General features: G+C 50.8%; 1 protein-coding gene across 2 annotated transcripts in view; it reads right to left on the bottom strand.

The window, feature by feature from the left end:
- Nucleotides 1-17,787, bottom strand: part of LOC149865257 (uncharacterized) — a 31,454-nt gene extending 13,667 nt beyond the window's left edge. The window contains exons 1-2 of one of the 2 annotated variants that reach the window (XM_090048076.1): nt 17,491-17,787; nt 1,488-1,614 (exon numbers count right to left, since the gene is read on the bottom strand). In XM_090048076.1, the coding sequence (XP_089904202.1) occupies nt 1,488-1,614; nt 17,491-17,514 (151 nt within the window). In that variant the 5' untranslated portion in view covers nt 17,515-17,787. The remainder of the gene's footprint in view (nt 1-1,487; nt 1,615-17,490) is intronic. The other variant, XM_090048075.1, reaches the window with a different exon arrangement.

The following is a 17,787-nucleotide window of genomic DNA, read 5'->3' as shown; positions in this document are numbered from 1 at the left end:
CCCCTTACGGTCAGAGGAAAAAGCCCATCTCCATCCTCTCTGTCATCCCCTTTCATGTATTTGAAGACAATTATCAAATCCCCTCCCGTGTCTTCTCTTCTCCAGACTAAATATCCTTAGGTCTTTCAGCCTTTCCTCATAAGTCTTGCTTCCCAGGCCTCTAGTTATTTTTATTGCTCTGAGCTGGACATTTTGCAAACTGTCCAAATCCTTCTTATAAGTGTGAAGCCCAAAACTGGACACAGGACTCCAGGTGAGGCCTTCCCAGTGCTGAATATACGGGAACCATCATTTTCCTTGATGTGCAAAGGAAACTTCTGTTAATACAACCCAGGATGCATTTGGGGGTTTTTTGCACACTGCTGGCTTATATTTAGCTTAGGGTCTACTGTAACGCCCAGGTGCTTCTCCGCTGCACTGCAGCCCAGTCAGTCACTCTCCAGTCTGTGTCGTGCACGCTGTTATTCCATCCCGAGTACAGGACTTCGCACTTATCCTTGTTGAATGTCATCCGGTTGATTGTACACCATTTCTCCAGCTCAATCTGCATCTAGCCCTGCTCTCCAGGGTCTGTAACTCCATCCAACTTGCTGTCATCCACAGATTCGCTAAGCCTGCAATCAATCTCATCATCTAAATCATTAATGAAGATGTTACAATTACCGGACCCAGGACAGACCTCTGGGGAACCCCACTTGATACCTCCTCCTAACTAGATATCAAGCCATTGAGCATGATGATCCAACCGGTTGTGTATCCACCTTGAAATACTTTCACCCAGTCTGTGGGCACATCTACACATGCGCTTTAATGCGCATTATTAGCCTTTTTTTAATGTGCGTGAATAAAGCGTCACAAAATACCATTCATTTTCACTAATGATTATTAAAATAGGCTAATGAACCTTTTTCTAGTAGCTCACAACGGAGGTACTACATGTAATGTGCATTAGCAAAAGCACATTAACGATCGTGTAGATGCACCCTTTATTTTCTTAATTTATTCTTTAAAAATCCACATTGGCTGTGAGTGTTCATACCTCCCATGCTGCTATGGTTTTGCCTGACATCACCAGAGATCAGAGTGTGTTTTAAATGCTTTCACTGCACATTTCTTACTGAAATATGTTTATATTTCTTTGAAGTGTAACCTTAGCTCTGAATTTCCTGGGTTTATAATGCTTGTTTTTTGGGATAACTACAACATCCCTGCCCGGTTTTTGCCCTTCAATTACTGACCCATACTTTCAACCTTAACTGCATCTTCAGTGGAGTCTGTCTGTTTTGTCTGATATATAAGCAAAGCTTAGACATTGGAGACATTAACAATAACCTCAAATCTGCTCCCTGCGTTTTCACTCACAAAAGAGCTCAGTAATGTGCAATTACAACTAGACGCTCCCGGCAGAGTGAATCCCACCTCGCTGGTAGGTGTCTTGGCTTTTCATGGCCCACGCAGCTGCCAGGAACACAGAAATATCTTTTTACCTAATGAAGTGACCAGCTCGTAGTTCTCCTTCATCACGTCCCAGTACAGCTCCTTCTGCCATTCGACCAGCTCCTTCCATTCTTCTGGCGAGAAATAGACTGCAACATCCTCGAATGTCACCGGGGCCTGAAATACAAATATCGACCTCTTTAGCAGCATGGTGCCAGTGGTCCTGACCCGCTCCTGGGAAAGCGGGGATAAATTCACAGGGAGGATGACTTACTGCTGATACAAGGGGTCTGGTAGTCACATGCCCTGTCTCTACCAGTGGCAGTATCCAGTGCTTCGTAGGGACACCTAACAAACTGTAATCCAGAATGATCTGCACATAGTGAAAATGTCTTTGCAACTCCATACCAGCTAGTGATTTGGAGTGAGCTCTGAAGAGGGGAGTAGAGATTTTTTGCAAGTGTTGTTGCCAGTCTTGGCCATTTTCAAGGGGCCTAGGCCAAACTGTGGCTAAACAGAAGGCCCCAAAACCTGTGTTTGAGTGACCGTAGTATGAAACTTTGCAGATGTGACAATCAGCTTTCTTAGCAAAGCAAAGAAAATCATCCCCGTGTCTAACCAAACCGGTAATGAGATACAATTAAACTGAGCACAAGGCCTGAAAGGAGACATTAAAAGGAAAGATCCTATATTAAATAATCCAAATACACTATATCATAGTTTTATCTTAAAATATTTGTAGTAGTGAGTGATGTAACCAAATATTTTATATGCCATTTTGCTATAATAGATATATAATGGATCAGATGCTTAGGTAATTTGTAAAAAAACCCCCCAACCCTCTGACAAAAAAAACCCCTCAGCTGCATCAGAGACCCATCAACTAAGGCAAAAAAGAAGCAGGCCAGTGTTGAATAGCGGTCTGCCATGGGGAAGGGAAGGAAACTCTCCATTTTACTTTCCCAAGGATATATCCCAACTAATTGACACCTTCCAAGCCCACGAGAGATCTGGTTCCAAATGTTTCAGCGAAACAAAGAATTTTAAATAAAACCAATCAGACATCACTTATGAGCCGGCAGTGCACCCTTGGCGCCAGGAAGGCGAACAGCGTCCTGGGCTGCATCGGTACGAGCGTTGCCAACAGACGGAGGGCAGTGATCCTTCCCCTCTATTCAGCACTGGGGAGGCCACATCCGGAGTCCTGTGTCCAGCTGTGGGCCCCCCACTGCAGAAAGGATGTAGACACATTGGACAGAGTCCAGCGGAGGGGAACAAAAATGGTTGTGGGGCTGGGGTCAGGACTGGTGAGGAGCGGCGGAGGGAAATGGGCTGATTGAGTCTGGAGAAGAGAAGACCGAGGGGGATTGAACAGCAGCCGCCACCTCCCTACAGGGGGGCTGCAAGGAGGATGGAGCTGGGCTGTTCTCGGTGGGGGCAGATGACAGGACAAGGAGCAATGGGCTCCAGTTGCAGCAAGGGAAGCTGAGGTTAGATATGAGGAAAAAACTTGCTCACTAGGAGGGTAGTAAAGCACTGGGACAGCTTACCCAGAAAGGTGGTGGGAGCATCGTCCTTGGCGGTGTTTAAGACCTGCCTAGACAAAGCCCTGGCTGGGATGATGTAGCTGGGGATGGTCCTACAGTGAGGAGGGGGTTGGACTAGATGTGACCTCCTGAGGTCCCTTCCCACCCTCATCTTCTATGATTGTAGGTTGTGGAGTCTCCATCCTTGGAGGTTTTAAGACCTGGCTGGACAAACCTTGGCTGGGATGATGGAGTTGGGGCTGGCCCTGCTTGGAGCAGGGGGCTGCACTAGATGCGACTCCTGAGGTCCTTTTCAGCCCTCATTTTCTATGATACTATGGATCATTTATCAGAATATTAAAACAAGCTGTCTACAGATACAGGCCATAGGCCAGAGGGGAATTATGAGAATTCAACAAATTCAAGAAGACCTGCTGTCAATCTGCGTGCCACCCCCCCTCCCACCTTTCAAGTCTCCCCAGCTCGTATAGATGAGAGAATCTGTGAAGTGATGTCACGGGTAGCCAGATACACTTTGGGATAAATGCTTGCTTTAATGTTTTAAAATGTACGCACCGAAAAGCTTGGGCTGTAGCCCTGTTTCTGCCTCTTCTGTTAGTAGCCAACCCAGAGGCTATCTGTAATCTGGGTAATGGTGTATGTGAGCAACTTACCTAAAACGGCATTGGATGTTCTCACAACTTTGCAAGTGTTTAATCTTGTCCTGATTTCTGTGAAACTCCAGGTCTTAATGATGCCTGGCGCTAAAGTGTTTCCCAGTGTCATACATGTCATGGCAACCTGTGTTTCCTTCCTCGGGTTTGCACTGCTGCTGCCTTTCTGCTTCACTAGCTGGACTCTTGCTCTTGGGTTTTACAAGTAGATACCCACTTCACCTTCCTTAGGTCAGGAGCCTCCACAGACAGCTGTGCCCAGATGGCATTGGGCTGGCCATACCTCTATTTCTGGCCACACCTGGATGGGCGAGGAGAGGAGGAAGGAGGCAGTGCGGTCCCTACTTATGACCACTTGCGGCAATGGTCTGTGGGCCATTTGTCAGGCGTATTAGCTCTTCTGCTCCTGACTCCTCTGGTTATGTGACTCTGGCTCCAAAACTCAGCCACTACTTTTGGTCTGACTCCCCATGTCCTGGAAGGTAATGCCTTATACTCCTTGTTAGCTTATTTACCTCTGGCATGTCCTCTCTAATCTGAATCGTTCTTATCTGTTTTCCTACAAATTCTTTGGCAATCCCTCACAGTCAAGGATGATCGTCTCCCATGATGGTCTTATTTGTGGGTCTGAAGATGGCCGAGGAAGCCAATCTGGGATCCATGCTCTCTGTTGCAATTCGGGCACATGTCTCCATGCCGGTTGGGTGGCTCTGGGTTCTTGGCTCAGTCCACAACAGACTGTTTCTGCCACTCCTGCTTTTCCATCTCCTGTTGTCATTGTAAGGTTTCAAAGTGCTGAGATCCCTCCAGCAGACTCTTCCTCCATTTGGGGTGGTCCTGGGTGATAGTCTCGCATGAGCTGATGTCAGTAAAGCCTGAAGAAGGGTGTTGGTGCCCAAAAGCTTGCAAAGAACCATTTTCCCAGCTAGTTAGTTGGTCTAAGAAAGATATCACATCTAATAAGATCTCACATCTAATCTATATAAGATATCACATCTACCCAAAGAACCTTGTTGCCTATGTCTCTAGACCAACATGGCTACAACCAGCAACCTTGATGTCAATGATGCATTTTTTTCAAGTTGGCCTTGAAGCACTTTCCCAGCCCCCTTTGTGAGCACCCGCCTTGGCTGAGCTGGGAGAATAAAACTCGCTTCAAGAGTCTGGAGTCAGACATCCAGATGACGTGGTCGGCCCAGCAGAGTTGATGTTGGATGATCATCACCTCGATGCTCATGGTGTTTCCTTAGTAGTGGGCACCAATGTTGGTGCATCTGTTTTCCCACTGGATTTGAAGGATCTTCTGCAAGCAACCTTGATGGTACTTCTCCAATGACTTATTTGTCTTCCTCCATGACATATCACTAGCTTCTGGACCTACTATATCTTTTTGGGGTGGACCGACAAAAACTGAACTCAAGATTGCAGAATAGGTAAACCACTGACTTCTATAAAGTCACTGTAAAATTTTCAACATTAATATCATCTAATTCAATCTTCTAACGCTGCAAACACAGTGGATATACTGCAAAGACAGTGGCTCCAGTGGCTCCAAGGATTCAGTGGCTTCCACTGTGCTATCACGATAACAGCCAGGTCTTTTTCCAAGTAGTTAAAATTAATCGAGAATTCAAAATGTAAATAAGGAGGAACGATAAGGGATGTTGTTGGGATTTTCTGGGGTATTGTTTTTGGAATTCCAAGTAAATGACATAATCCAACTTACTTCAGACAATTCTCTTTCTGACACCTTTGTTTGCCCAGTTACAGACTATGCTGGAACTCTATGGCTACCTATACAATCATCAATAGAGCCATAATGTGGATAAACATAAAGGTAGCAAGTTTTGGGGGAAGGGGGCGTTAAATTCTGCATCTTTGCAAGGGAGGGGATTGAAAAGGTGCTTTGATTGAAAGGTTTCCAAGGAAAAAACTTTCTGGAAAGCTCCACAGAGGAGCATGAACGTCCTAGTGGAGCTTCAGAGTCTGGAGGGACCCAAGTGATAAAACTGGCCCTGGGTGTTACCCAAGGAAAAGTTTCAGCTGAGAAGGTGAAGCTCTTCTTCTCTGGGCAAAGACCTTTGGGCGGGTTACTCCTGGGTATTCGTTAGACTAGACCTGAACTGTGAGATAAGCTTTGTGCTTTTTCTAAATCACCAACATAGCAGCTGGGTTTTAAGAACAAGCCAGGCTCAGTGTGTTGGAGAGACATATCTGGACTGGTCCAGAAGATCCTCCATTTTTAACATCTACGGGAAGGTCTAAATGAGGCTTTGTTTTGCTCACATTTTCCATCGTGGCGACCGCTGGCTCTGCTCCCCTAAGAGCAGCAACGACAGGACCGCCGGGCTGGACACAACGACAAAGTCGTTCAAACGCAAGTGGCCGCTGTGGCCGGACTCGTATTCCTGCTGGAGGATCTACAGGAAACTCTCGCACGGACAAGACCTACGACCCGAACGGCACGTGCACCTCGGAAGCGGTGAGGCCCGGATGCCGGGCTGCTGTACAGCAACCCTCGTATAAACCCGCTGGGGATCTAGCCCCTGTATGACAGCCTGGCAACCCTCGCAGCCACGCTCCCTCACCCACGCCGCGCTCCCAGGATGAATTACAGCAGCATCCAGCAACAAAACCGGTGAACAAAACCCCTGCCTGGCCGTGCAGTGTGGGGGAGCGAACGTTGCTATGTGAACGCACGTTCTTCCTCTGCCTTGCTTAACTCTTGCACAGCTACTAGAAGTCCCTGCCCCACACCCCGGGGCATGTTAAGCCCTGTCTCTTCAGGAAGGCCCTGTCCTGAAAAACAAATGAGCCACCAGTTCTGAAAACAGCCGTCTCAGGAGCATGGAGAAGTCAGCTTGCTCCTCCTGAAAATGGAGAGATTTTCTTAAAGTCTCCTGAGGGTGCCTGGAGGAGCTGGGGATGCAGGACTGGAAATGCACACAGCAATCAAGATGAATATTGTTTCCTGACTCTCTTGTTGTCTAGCCTTAGCGCAGTGTGGAGATGGCTGGGCAGAGCACACAATCAAGCGTGTTCTCCCAGGGTGAATTCACTGCAGGGCCTGTACAGCTTTGAAGTCCCACTGCAACCACAAATGCTTACCTTGTATGCGGTGTTGGATTTCATTCCCTCATCCAGGGAATCATATTATGAGGTAGCTCAGCAATGCAGGGAACTAGGCTGATTTAGTCTGAAGAGGAGGAAGCCGAGGGGGATTGAATAGCAGCCTTCACCTCCCTGCCGGGGGGCTGCTAAGAGGACAGAGCTGGGCTGGTCTCGGTGGGGGCAGATGACAGGACGAGGAGCAATGGGCTCAAGCTGCAGCAACGGAAGTTGAGGTTGGATATTAGGAACAACTCTCTCACTAGGAGGGTGGTGAAGCACTGGGACAGGATACCCAGAGAGGTGGTAGAGTCTCCATCCTTGGAGGTTTATAAGACCCAGGTAGACAAAGCCTGGCTGGGATGATGTAGTCGGGGCCGGTCCTGCTTTGAGCAGGGGTTGGACTAGATGTGACCCCCTGAGCTCCCTTCCTCCCCTAATGTCTATGATTCTAGGACTGGGAAGTTTCTAAGATGGAAACTGATGGCCAGGGAGACTATTTTAGTCACAACTTGAAAACTTTATTAGGATACACAATAACGAAGACTTATTTGGATTAATAAAGACAGTGCTTACGTGGCCTTGGATTCAAGTGGAAAACAGGTCCACTGGCCAGGCTTCTCTGTCTTCTTAGCGATTTTCACTGATTTGGTTCCTCTTTCTTACTGAGCTTCGGAGAAGTCCAAAGTCACACGGTTTAACCACGATTATATACTTAACACAGAGCTTTCCCCATTTGGTGATGCTTTTGGAGCTACACCGGTCCTCTTTCATTTTGCACTTAACACGGAGTTTTTCCAGATTTGGTTCTGCTTTGGAACAACACCAATCCTTTTCCACTTCCTTATATTATGTTACTGTACCTTATCACTGTCTGCAGCGCATGCTCACTAGGGCTGTGCAAAATTTCACCAGCTGTTTCATTTCGATGCTGTTTTGACTTGTTTCAAGATCAAAACAGCGAACTTGAAATGAAATGGAGGGCTTCGAAACAACCTCGAAACAAAATGAGGGCAGTAAAAACGTTTTGAAACATTTCGAGTTTCGAAGCTGACACTGGGCTTGCTTGCAGGGAAACAGAAAGTAAGGAGAGGGAGGGGGAAAAGGGGTGAAGGGGTGGCAGGGGGGAAGGCCTGCTCTCATTATGGTGTGTGTGGCTGGCCAGTGAGTGTCACCCTTGAGGTCCCTTCCAATCCCAGTGCTCTGGGGGAGAGATGGAAAAACAGCATCAAAGGCAGCATTGGTTGAACTGGCTTGCTTTCTGCCTTGGGGTCTGACAGTTATTGAGCTATCTTCCAGCAGTTCAGGAGTGTTAGACAATGAAGCCTAGTACTACCATTGACTTGAATGATTTCCTACTTGCTAGCCTAGCAAGTGGGATTCCACAATACTTTATCCTTTCTTCTAGAGTAGACCCTTTTATTACTATATTCATTGATTTATTCTTTTCAATTTTATAATTATATTGGATATTACACTACATAATTTATATAGGAAGAGAGATACATTTATAACTGTAAATTCTCTTTCAGGATCGGGCTGAGAGCCTGGAGGCAGAGTGTTTTTTTGGTGAGGAATGTGCCCCCACGGGTAGTTGGGTTTTGTTGTCTTTGATAGATTGTGGTGTGCAGTTTGTGGGGTCCTGGAGATACTCGGCAGGTTTTGTGCTGTGAGCTGTAGGAAGTTGGCTTCAGTTCTGGTGATGAGGTTAGGTGCTTGTTTGAATGTACAAACCACTTTTCAGAGCTGGGCCTGTGAACTTCACTTCATCAGCCTCCTCGGTCCAGAAACTCATGGACTCAATATGGACATTGAATTTATGACACACTACAACCTGCTGGTCATCTGACTCCCCAGGTACCTCTCCACTTTTACCTACGGTGCTACATCCCCTTTCCCCACAACACCCCAGCTTGTCCCTCATCCCCTATCACCTCCATTTCCATTTTCACTGACTGGCTTCCTTGCCTGCATTGCATGCCAAGCCAGCCTCTGGCTTCTTTACTATTCCTTGCATCCAAGACCAGCACACACCCCCACCAACTGCAGGTGCTTCCTCAACCGGACAAAGGGATTTCAACCCAAAAGCTTGCTAAGATACATTTCTGTAACTAACTGGTCAGTTGGCCTGCTAAAACATGCCAGATTAGATTGAGCCAAAGGAAAGGACCTTGTCTGCCACTGCCACATCCTTAGGCCAACACCCCAGCACCTCTCCCCGGTCAGCTGACTGGAAGGATGCAGGACCCTGGGCACATCTAAGCCCCAGGGCTGGGGCTGGGGCTGGCAGGGAGGGTTGTTTGGCAGCTGCCGGAGAAGAAGCTCCTGCAGCAGAGGAAGGAAGGGCTCTGTGACAGTTTGGCTGCCTGAGATGCTGCTGGCGCTACTGTGCTGCTGCTCACTACGTTATTACTTTACCCGTTGTCATTTAAAGTGGTGAACCGGACTGAGGCTGTAGGGGAGGAGGAGCCTCAGTGGGGCACACTACTGTGTCACACAGAGGTCCCAGCACCAGTGAGGGCACGCCTTAACACACACACAGCGTCACCCATGTCACGAGTTCTGCTCGTCAGCAGCCTGAGGTGCAATTTCCCAGAAACTGCTGCACTTATCTCCTTGAAACTTGGCAGTCTCCATGGCCTCAGGCGGGGCTACCAATCCTGCAAGTGTCATCCAAATCAGACAAGAAATGACAAAGTTATAGGGAGTTTCGTGCTTCCCCATTATAACCTATGGACAAAATGTCAAAGCAGCGTCGAAACAGTTTCGATGAAATGAAACAGCAGTTTCAAAACAAAACAAAACTTGAAACGAAACACCATCCTGTCAAAATGTAGAAACGGAAATCGAAACAGAACGGCACCTTACGTCCTAGCTACATAAGTCTAGCTTAGTTCAGGTCATGACACAGCCAATTACTCATTGCCCATGCGGCACACGGCCTACGATGCATGCATGACCTACACTGCAGGCAACACATACAGGAAATGCCTGATTTACAAATCCTGCCAGAGCTGAGGAGGGAGCTGAGCATCATGCTCATGGGCCAGAGGAGCTAGGGACTGTGCCCATAAAGAAATATAGGCACCGCAGGACTCTGAGTGCCCCCAGAGCTAGCGAGCAGCTGAGCAAGGGGTTGTGAATGCCCCCGATACCATAGATGTGAGGCACATAAGACACTGAGAACTGGTAGGCAGGACCCTAGGGAGGCAAGTCCAAGGGAAAAAGGAGTCCAGGAGAGATGGCTGTACCTTAATGAGATGGTTAGGGGCACACAGACAGATCAGATAGATGAGAAGGAAGGAGAAGAAAGCCCAAGGCACCAGCATGGCTAGACAGCAAACTTTTCAATGACTTAAAACTCTTACAAAAAATGAAAACTCACCCATATAACTAAGGGTGAGTATAACTGCATATCCCAGACAGGCAGAGACTTGAGACACAGCTAGGAAGGGGCATACAGGATAAGAAAAGCATTAAAGGGTGCTGATGCCTTAGTGAATGGGAGAAGGGACAAGCTAATAATGGATGGATGCAGAAAAGTCTGGTGTTTAATGACTTTTGTTAAACTTCATTCTTCACAAAAAAGGTCAACTGTCGTGTGAGGAGCACAATCAGTATCAAGAACAAGGGCACAAGAATTCAGCCCAAAATAGGGAAAGAACAAGTTAGGAATTAATTAGACACTTCCAAATCAAGCAGGGCCTAATGAGATTCATCCTACTGCACTCAACGACAGCTGGGCTAATGGTTGAACCTTGTCTTATAAGTTTGAAAATTCCCACAAGTCAAGTGAGAGCTCAGAAGACAGGGAAAAGGGCATATCCTTAAAAAAAGTGCAAATTAAACAAAAAGGGAGGTAGGGGGAGCAGACCCAGGGAACTATGGACTAAAAGATACTTGGATAATATGTTCCAGTATCTTCCTAACAAGCAATTTGAAAGCTCCAAGAGGCTGATAAGTAACAAACCCATGCTGGCTGTTAAGTGTAAATCATAGCTATCCAAAGAGATTTCCTTTGTTGATGAGCTAAAAGGACTTGTATAAAAGGGGGAGCAGCACATGTGGTATATCTGGACTTTAGCAAGACTTTGGACAGTGTCTCCCACAACATTCTTCAAGGAAGCAAAGAAAATAAGGCACAGCTAAAACTGCAAGTAGGTGGGTGCATAACTGGCTAGGTAACCATGCTTTGAGAGTAATCACGATCCTTATGTCCAACTGGAAAAGGTGTGGTGCTTCCTCACATATAACCAATGCATAGTTTCATAGTTTCTAGGGTCGGAAGGGACCTGAGCAGATCATTGAGTCCGACCCCCTGCCATGGCAGGAAACAGTACTGGGGTCAAACGACCCCGGCAAGGTGTACATCTAACCTCCTCTTAAAGCCCCCCAGGGTAGGGGCCTGCACCACTTCTCTTGGAAGTTGGTTCCAGATCCTAGCCGCCCTGACCGTGAAGTCGCGCCTCCTGATATCTAACCTAAACCTGCCCTCTGCCAGCTTGTGACCGTTATTCCTGGTCACTCCTGGCCGTGCTCGGGGGAACAGGGACTCCCCCAATGCCTGCTGGTCCCCCCTGACTAGTTTATAACAGGCCACAAGATCCCCCTCAGCCTTCTCTTGTGGAGGCTGAACAGGTTCAGGTCCCGTAGCCTGTCCTCGTAGGGCCTGCCCTGCTGCCCCCTGATCATGCGAGTGGCCTCCTCGGGACCCTCTCCATGCTGTCCACATCCCTCTTGAAGTGCAACACCCAGAATTAGATGCAGTACTCCAGCTGCAGCTTGACCAGTGCCGCATAGAGGGGGAGGATCACCTCCCTGGACCTGCTCGAGATGCATCTGTGGATGCACGACAAGGTGCGGTCGGCCTTCCTGACCGCGTCCCCACACTGCCGGCCCATGTTCATCTTGGAGGCAGTGATGACCCCCAGATCCTTTTCTGCCTCTGCCCTGACGAGAGGGGAGTTCCCAAGCCTGTAGGTATGGTGCTGGCTCTTCCTCCCTGGGTGCAGCACCTTGCACGTGTCAGTGTTGAATCCCATCCTGGTCTCGTCCACCCACCCCTGTAACCTGTCCAGATCCAATTGCAGCCTATTCCTCCCGTGTAGCGTGCCCACATCCCCCCACATCTTAGTGTCTTCAGCAAATTTGAGCAGGTGCTTTTCACCCCCTCGTTTAAGTTGCTGATGAAGATGTTGAACAGTGCGGGCCCGAGGACCGAGCCCTGGGGGACCCCACTGCCCACGTCCCTCCAGATCTACAATGCCCCATCCACCACCGCTCTCTGTGCGCGGCCCTCCCGCCAGTTGGCGACACACCTGACTGTGTGGGTGTCTACACCACAGCCCCCAGTGTCTTAATGAGAACAGGATGAGAGACAGTGTCGAAGGCCTCCCGAAAGTCCAGGAAGATGATGTCCACTGCTACCCCTGCATCTAATGATTTGGTGACCTGGTCGTAGAGGCCACCAGCTTGGTCTGACAGGACCTGCCCTTAATGAACCCGTGTTGGTTGCCCCTGAGCATCATCTCCCCCCGGCCCCTCGTGGACACGCGCCAGGATAATTCTCTCAAAAAGCCCAGGACCGAGGTAAGACTGACTAGACTATGGTTCCCCGGGTCCTCCTTCCTCCCCTTTTTGAAGACGGGAACCACGTTGGCCTCTTCCAGCCCTCTGGCCCCACGCCAGAGCCCCACGAGTGCTCGTACAGCCGTGCCGGGGGTCCCCCAATGACCTCAGCCAATTCCCTTAGTAGTCTAGGGTGGAGATGGTCCGGACCCGCTGATCTGAATACATCCAGCCCCTCCAGACGCTCCCTGACTACATCCTCCCTGACCCTTGGCCCGGGTGCGCCTCCCCTGGGGCCTGAGGGGGCCCGGTGGGGGGGGTGACCCAGTCCCTGCTCAGGAAAATGGAGGCAAAGAAATTGTTAAGTGGGTTAACTTTGTCACAATAGGTTAGCATGTATCTACATGTTGGCTGAGGGCATAAACTATTCAGGGGCATAGGAGCTCTTGCCTTGGGGGCGGTCTTGCAATGTAATTTTTACCTTTTTTAGCTGCATAAGTGGTGGCAAAAGCCATCCATGTAAAGGCTTCTACTAAACACTCTCCAAAAAAAGATAAAAAGTCAGCAAAGCATTGCTCCAAGGTTTAACTGGGGTTGAGAATGAGGCCGATGACCAATGAGACTATTTCAGTTATAACTTGAACACTGTATTAAGTTACTCAATAGCAATGGAGTAAAGGACCAATATAACCAACCTGAATACAGCTCCAGGGTCCTGTACTACCCCGGCACTACCTATACTGGGGGTTGGCTTTCTCTGTTGGCCATTATCACTCCCGATGTGCATCTCCAAACTTTCCACCCTCAGTGTTCCCCTTGCTTAGCCAGCAGAATCACCTCCTTACCAGCTTGCCGTAAGCTAAGAAAATCCATCGATGATGACCTCTTTTCTCTGAATGCCTCCACTACTGCTTTATGTGCTTCTGGCCACATCTGTCCCTCCTTCGCTTTCTGCTCAGCCTAACTATTAACCTTAGTCCCTTTCTTATGAATTTTAATTTCTACTAATTTTATACACTTTTCTCTCCCCTGAGCTAACTGCCAAACTTGCATCAATTTGCTAGCATGTGCTACTGGTTTTTTGGTAATGTTCACAATCTCCAAGAATGACTCAAAAGATAGGCCTGAGGGTAGGCAGAATAAATTTTTAGGTGACACCTAGCTGGGGGCACACAAGGACAGGCCTGGTATGAAGAATGAGCTTGAGAAAAGTGGGAAAAAATGGCCTGAAATAACCAGGATGAAAATCAGTAAGGACAGGTGCAAAGCCTTTCATGTAGGAAGAAGGACATAGATCAGAGAATCACAGAAAATGAAGGTGGGAAGGGACCTCGGGGGTCACATCCAGTCCAACCCCCTGCTCAAAGCAGGACCAGCCTCAACCATCTCATCCCAGCCAGGGCTTTGTCTACCTAGGTCTTAAAAACCTCCTGGCTGGATGCACAAATATAGGCTGGCTAGGCTGCAGTCCAGCAGAAAGGGACTGGGGCGTTATAGCAGACCACAAGCTGAATGAGTCACCTGTGTGCTACGGTTTCCAAAAGGCAAGTAACGTGCTGGGATGCATTAACAGCGGTGGCTCCTGCACAACCAGGGAACGGATTCGTTCTGCACTGGGGAGGCCTCCCCTGGGGCCCTGTGCCCAGTTTTGGACACGGCGGGGACAAACTAGAAAGAGTCCAGCAGAGATCGATGGGGCTGATGGGCTGTCTGGGAAATGTGACTTATGAGACGAGGCTGGAAGAACTGGGATGACTTAGAAGCATAGGGCTGCATTCACACCACTGACTCCAGAAATCCCCAGCGTTTCCACCTCAAACCCTCCGCCCCACAATCCCAGTCCCAAGAACACCCTATTACAGGCCCTAGGTAAAAGCAGGGGAGACAGGGCGCTGGAGAAGGCAAGACTGAGGGGGAACTTGGTTACAGTCTTGAAATACAAAAAAGGTGGCTCTGTTTAGCACAGGGCAAGGAGCAAAAGGGGCGCTTGTACACGTTACAAGTTGTCCTCATACACGTTACAGAACGGTACAAAAATCGCCATCTGTGTAGCATAATGATGTAACCATGTACACGAGCATTGGTTTCTTTTGTGACAGATTTCGATTTATTGTGGCTACTTAGGCTTAGCTTAAGGTGTGTTGTTAGGAAGGACGTTCTCACTCCGGGGGTGGCTCAGCCCTGGAGCAGCTACCTAGAGAGGCTGGGGAAGCTCCATCCTCGGAGGTCTGCAAGAGTGGGCTGGACAGACACAGGCCTGGCATGGGTTAGTCAGGGATGATCCCGTCTTGAGCAGGGGCTTGGACTTCTTGTGACTTGTATTTCTCTATGAGTCTAAGAAGCCTGATTTTTCAGAGACTGGGGGCTCAACCGTTGAGAGAGATGGAGATCTTCAGTAAAACCTTGTTCATTCACAAAGCAGGGAACCAAAAAACTACCAACTTCAAAATGAATGAAGTAAAAAACCCCAAACATACCGGCAGTCATTTGCATGTATGCAAATGACTGCAGGTACACACAGACTTAGTCCACCCATGTGCAGACCGTACTAACTGATAAGAATCAAGGGAAGAGTTATCCCAGTGACAAATTAAAATGATTTCATGGGATGTAGCACAAGGAGGCTGTGTCTATACATGCGCTTTACTGAGGAGTAGACTAATTAGCTGCAGAGTAAAGTATCACTGTCTACAAGTGCAACAGTATTAAGCTACAGTACATGAATTTACACCGGTGTAAGACAGAACTGTCAGGGACAGTACTATCGTACGTAGGGTAATTTACTGTGATTAAATATACGTGCAGACGGGTACAAATTGCGCCCGCTCAACCCAGCAAGCCAGGGGCCAGACTCCTGCCTGCTGCCTAGCCACACAGCTCCGAACTTCAGCAGCTTCATGCCCCAGCCAGCACCCTCTGCCACCCAACACCACCACCCAGAGCCCGGGGCTGGCCCCCTGTGTCCCCTGCCAGCCGTGGCCTACTCCACACTGGCTCAAATTGCTGCTGTCCTGGGAGCTCATGTAGACGCTGTGCCTGGGGATAGTTTAGTCCAGCCCCAACTGCTCCCCAGTTTATTGCTTCACCTTAATTGCACGTGTGGATGCACCCAGAGTTCCTGATGTCAACCCACACCAAGGGTCTAGGGGCCCTTTTTCTTCTGCTTAGATCAATCTAAGTGTGGAAATGTCTTACCAGCCCATCCCAATCCCACCAACCCCCACTCCCCACGGCACTGCTCATCCCTCCCCCGGCTGTGCATATAGCTGGGGCTGCTGCCTCTGCCTCCCACCCCTGCAGACTCCCCCGCACTGGGACACTTGCTGTCCTGAGCCCTGGCCACTCCACGTGCCCCCACCCCCTCAAGCACTCCCAGCTTCCAGGGATCCCCATGGCAGGGAGGTCCCCAGACCAGGCGTGTGCTGCCTGCAGAGGTGAGTCCTCTTGTCCAGTTGGTCTGGATGCCCCTCAATCTCATACTCATACTCACACTCACACTGCAAAGCAGAGGGGAGACAGCCTCATCCTCCCTCCAGCCATCTCCTGCCACGCTCTTATCACATGGCACTGCCCACCAGACCCACACCACAGACCACAGCCTGGAAAAACTGCAGGTTGGTGCAATCAGGGGTTGGCTCAGGAGTGCCCAAGGAGACGGGAGCACGCGGAGCAGCTGGGGCTCAGGACAGCAAGTGCCAGGGCACAGAGGAGTCTGCAAGGGCAAGAGGGCTGGGGGGCAAAAGCTCCAGCTACATGCACCCTCGGGGGCTGGATCGGGGGTTGGCTGGACCAGGGGTGGTTTCGCAGGATCCGGGATGCTGTGTGGGGTGGGTGTGATGGGCTCGAAGGGGTTGGCAGGGCAGTTCTGCACTTAGACGGATCTAAGCAGAAGGGAAAGGGCCCCTAGATCCTCGGTGCAGGATCACGTTAGGATCTCCCTGCACTATATCCTATGAAATCTGCTTAATTAATTAGTCACTGGGACAACACTTCCCTTGCTTCTTATCCGTTAGGATGGTCTGTACGTGGGTGAAGTGCGTCCATCATAGGGATACCTGCAAATTACTGCTGGCCTGTTCATTTTGAACCCATTTACAGTCTTCCAGCATCGGTATATTTTGGTTCCTGCGTTTGGAATGAACATGGTTTTCCTGGCCCACGGGCCCAGAAAACAGCTTCAGATTCAAAGCACAATTTTGAACGATCCATGGCATAAGACAAACAAAACCCCATCCTTCGGCTGGGAGCAACACTAGCTTCCAGGTGTGCAACACTGCACTATCCCCTATCGAACAAGTGAGGTTTCCCTCATTTCTCAAGGCACAGCAGAAGGGAGGGACGCAGAATTTTTGGGTGCCAACAAAAAACCCAAACCCCTATTAGAGTTAAAATAGGTACTAATTATCTGGATAACCATTGCTGCTAACAGTGGGATCCGGCCTTTTAGCCGCTGAGTTTTTGCTCGTCTGGATACGGTATAAAGGCTTGGCCAGCTCCAGTCCAGGCATTGCTGCAGCCCCTGGAGCACAGAGGGGAAGCCTCTGCTCCGGGTTAGGTGTGTGGATCCCAAATGGTCCCTCCCCCGCGAGAAATACCCCCCGGTTACCGCTCATTAGGAAGGCTTCACAGCCGGGGAGCGGGCCCCAGTGGCTTCAGCGCCGGCCGCGGCTCCCAACACCGCACAAACTGTGCGGGAAGGGGGTCTCGTTGTGGGGGGCTAGGGCTGGGCACCCAGCGGCCCGGCACCGGGAACGCCCCACCGGAGGAGGGAAACGAAGCCCTCGGCCTGGCGCTGCCGTGGCCCCTGGAGGGGCACTCGGTCTGCGCGACCCCCCGGGGAGCAGGGCCCCGCTGCTCCCCGCGGCCTGCTGTCACGGCCGGCGCGGGGGAAGCGTCTGAGCCGAGCCGGAGCCGGGCGCGCGGCCCCCGCCGCCCCTCACCCCCCACCCCGGCCGGGCCTAGCCGGCGGCGCGGCGCCAGCCCCAGGGCTCCCGCCGGCTTGGGCGAGGGGCCGCCCGCGGCTCTGGCTGAAGCAGCCCTCGGCGCGGCGCGGCGGCCCCCGCGCTCCTGCCCCTCCGCCCGGCCGCGGGGTCCCGCCGCCCCCGGCCCGGCCCGGCCCGGCCCGGCCCCGCGCGCCTCAGGCGCCCCGTTCGCCCCCGCGCGGGGGCGGCTCGTACCTGCGCCGGGCGCCCGGCGGGCATGCTGCTCCGGCCCGCGGCGGCGGGGAGCGAGGGAGGGCCCCGGGCCCCGGCCTCTCACCTCGCCATCAAGCTGCCGCCGACTCCGGGAGCCCGGGCGGGGAAGCAGGAGGGGCCCGCGGATGCGGGAGAGACCCCCGGCCCGACGAGGCCGGCGCTGCCGCTCGCCCGACAGGGACGAGGGGCCCGGCTTCCCCGGGTCTCCCCCGCCCGCGCCGCCGTGCCCCGCAGGCCGGCCCCGGCCCCGGCCCGTCCCCTAGGTCCGGGCCCCCCGCA

Source organism: Crocodylus siamensis, chromosome 5 (assembly GCF_052110815.1).
Source record: "Crocodylus siamensis isolate JL-2025a chromosome 5, ASM5211081v1, whole genome shotgun sequence".
In the NCBI taxonomy this organism is placed as follows: domain Eukaryota; kingdom Metazoa; phylum Chordata; order Crocodylia; family Crocodylidae; genus Crocodylus; species Crocodylus siamensis.
Note: the sequence above shows the minus strand (reverse complement) of the source record. Positions and strands in the feature narration are given on the sequence as shown.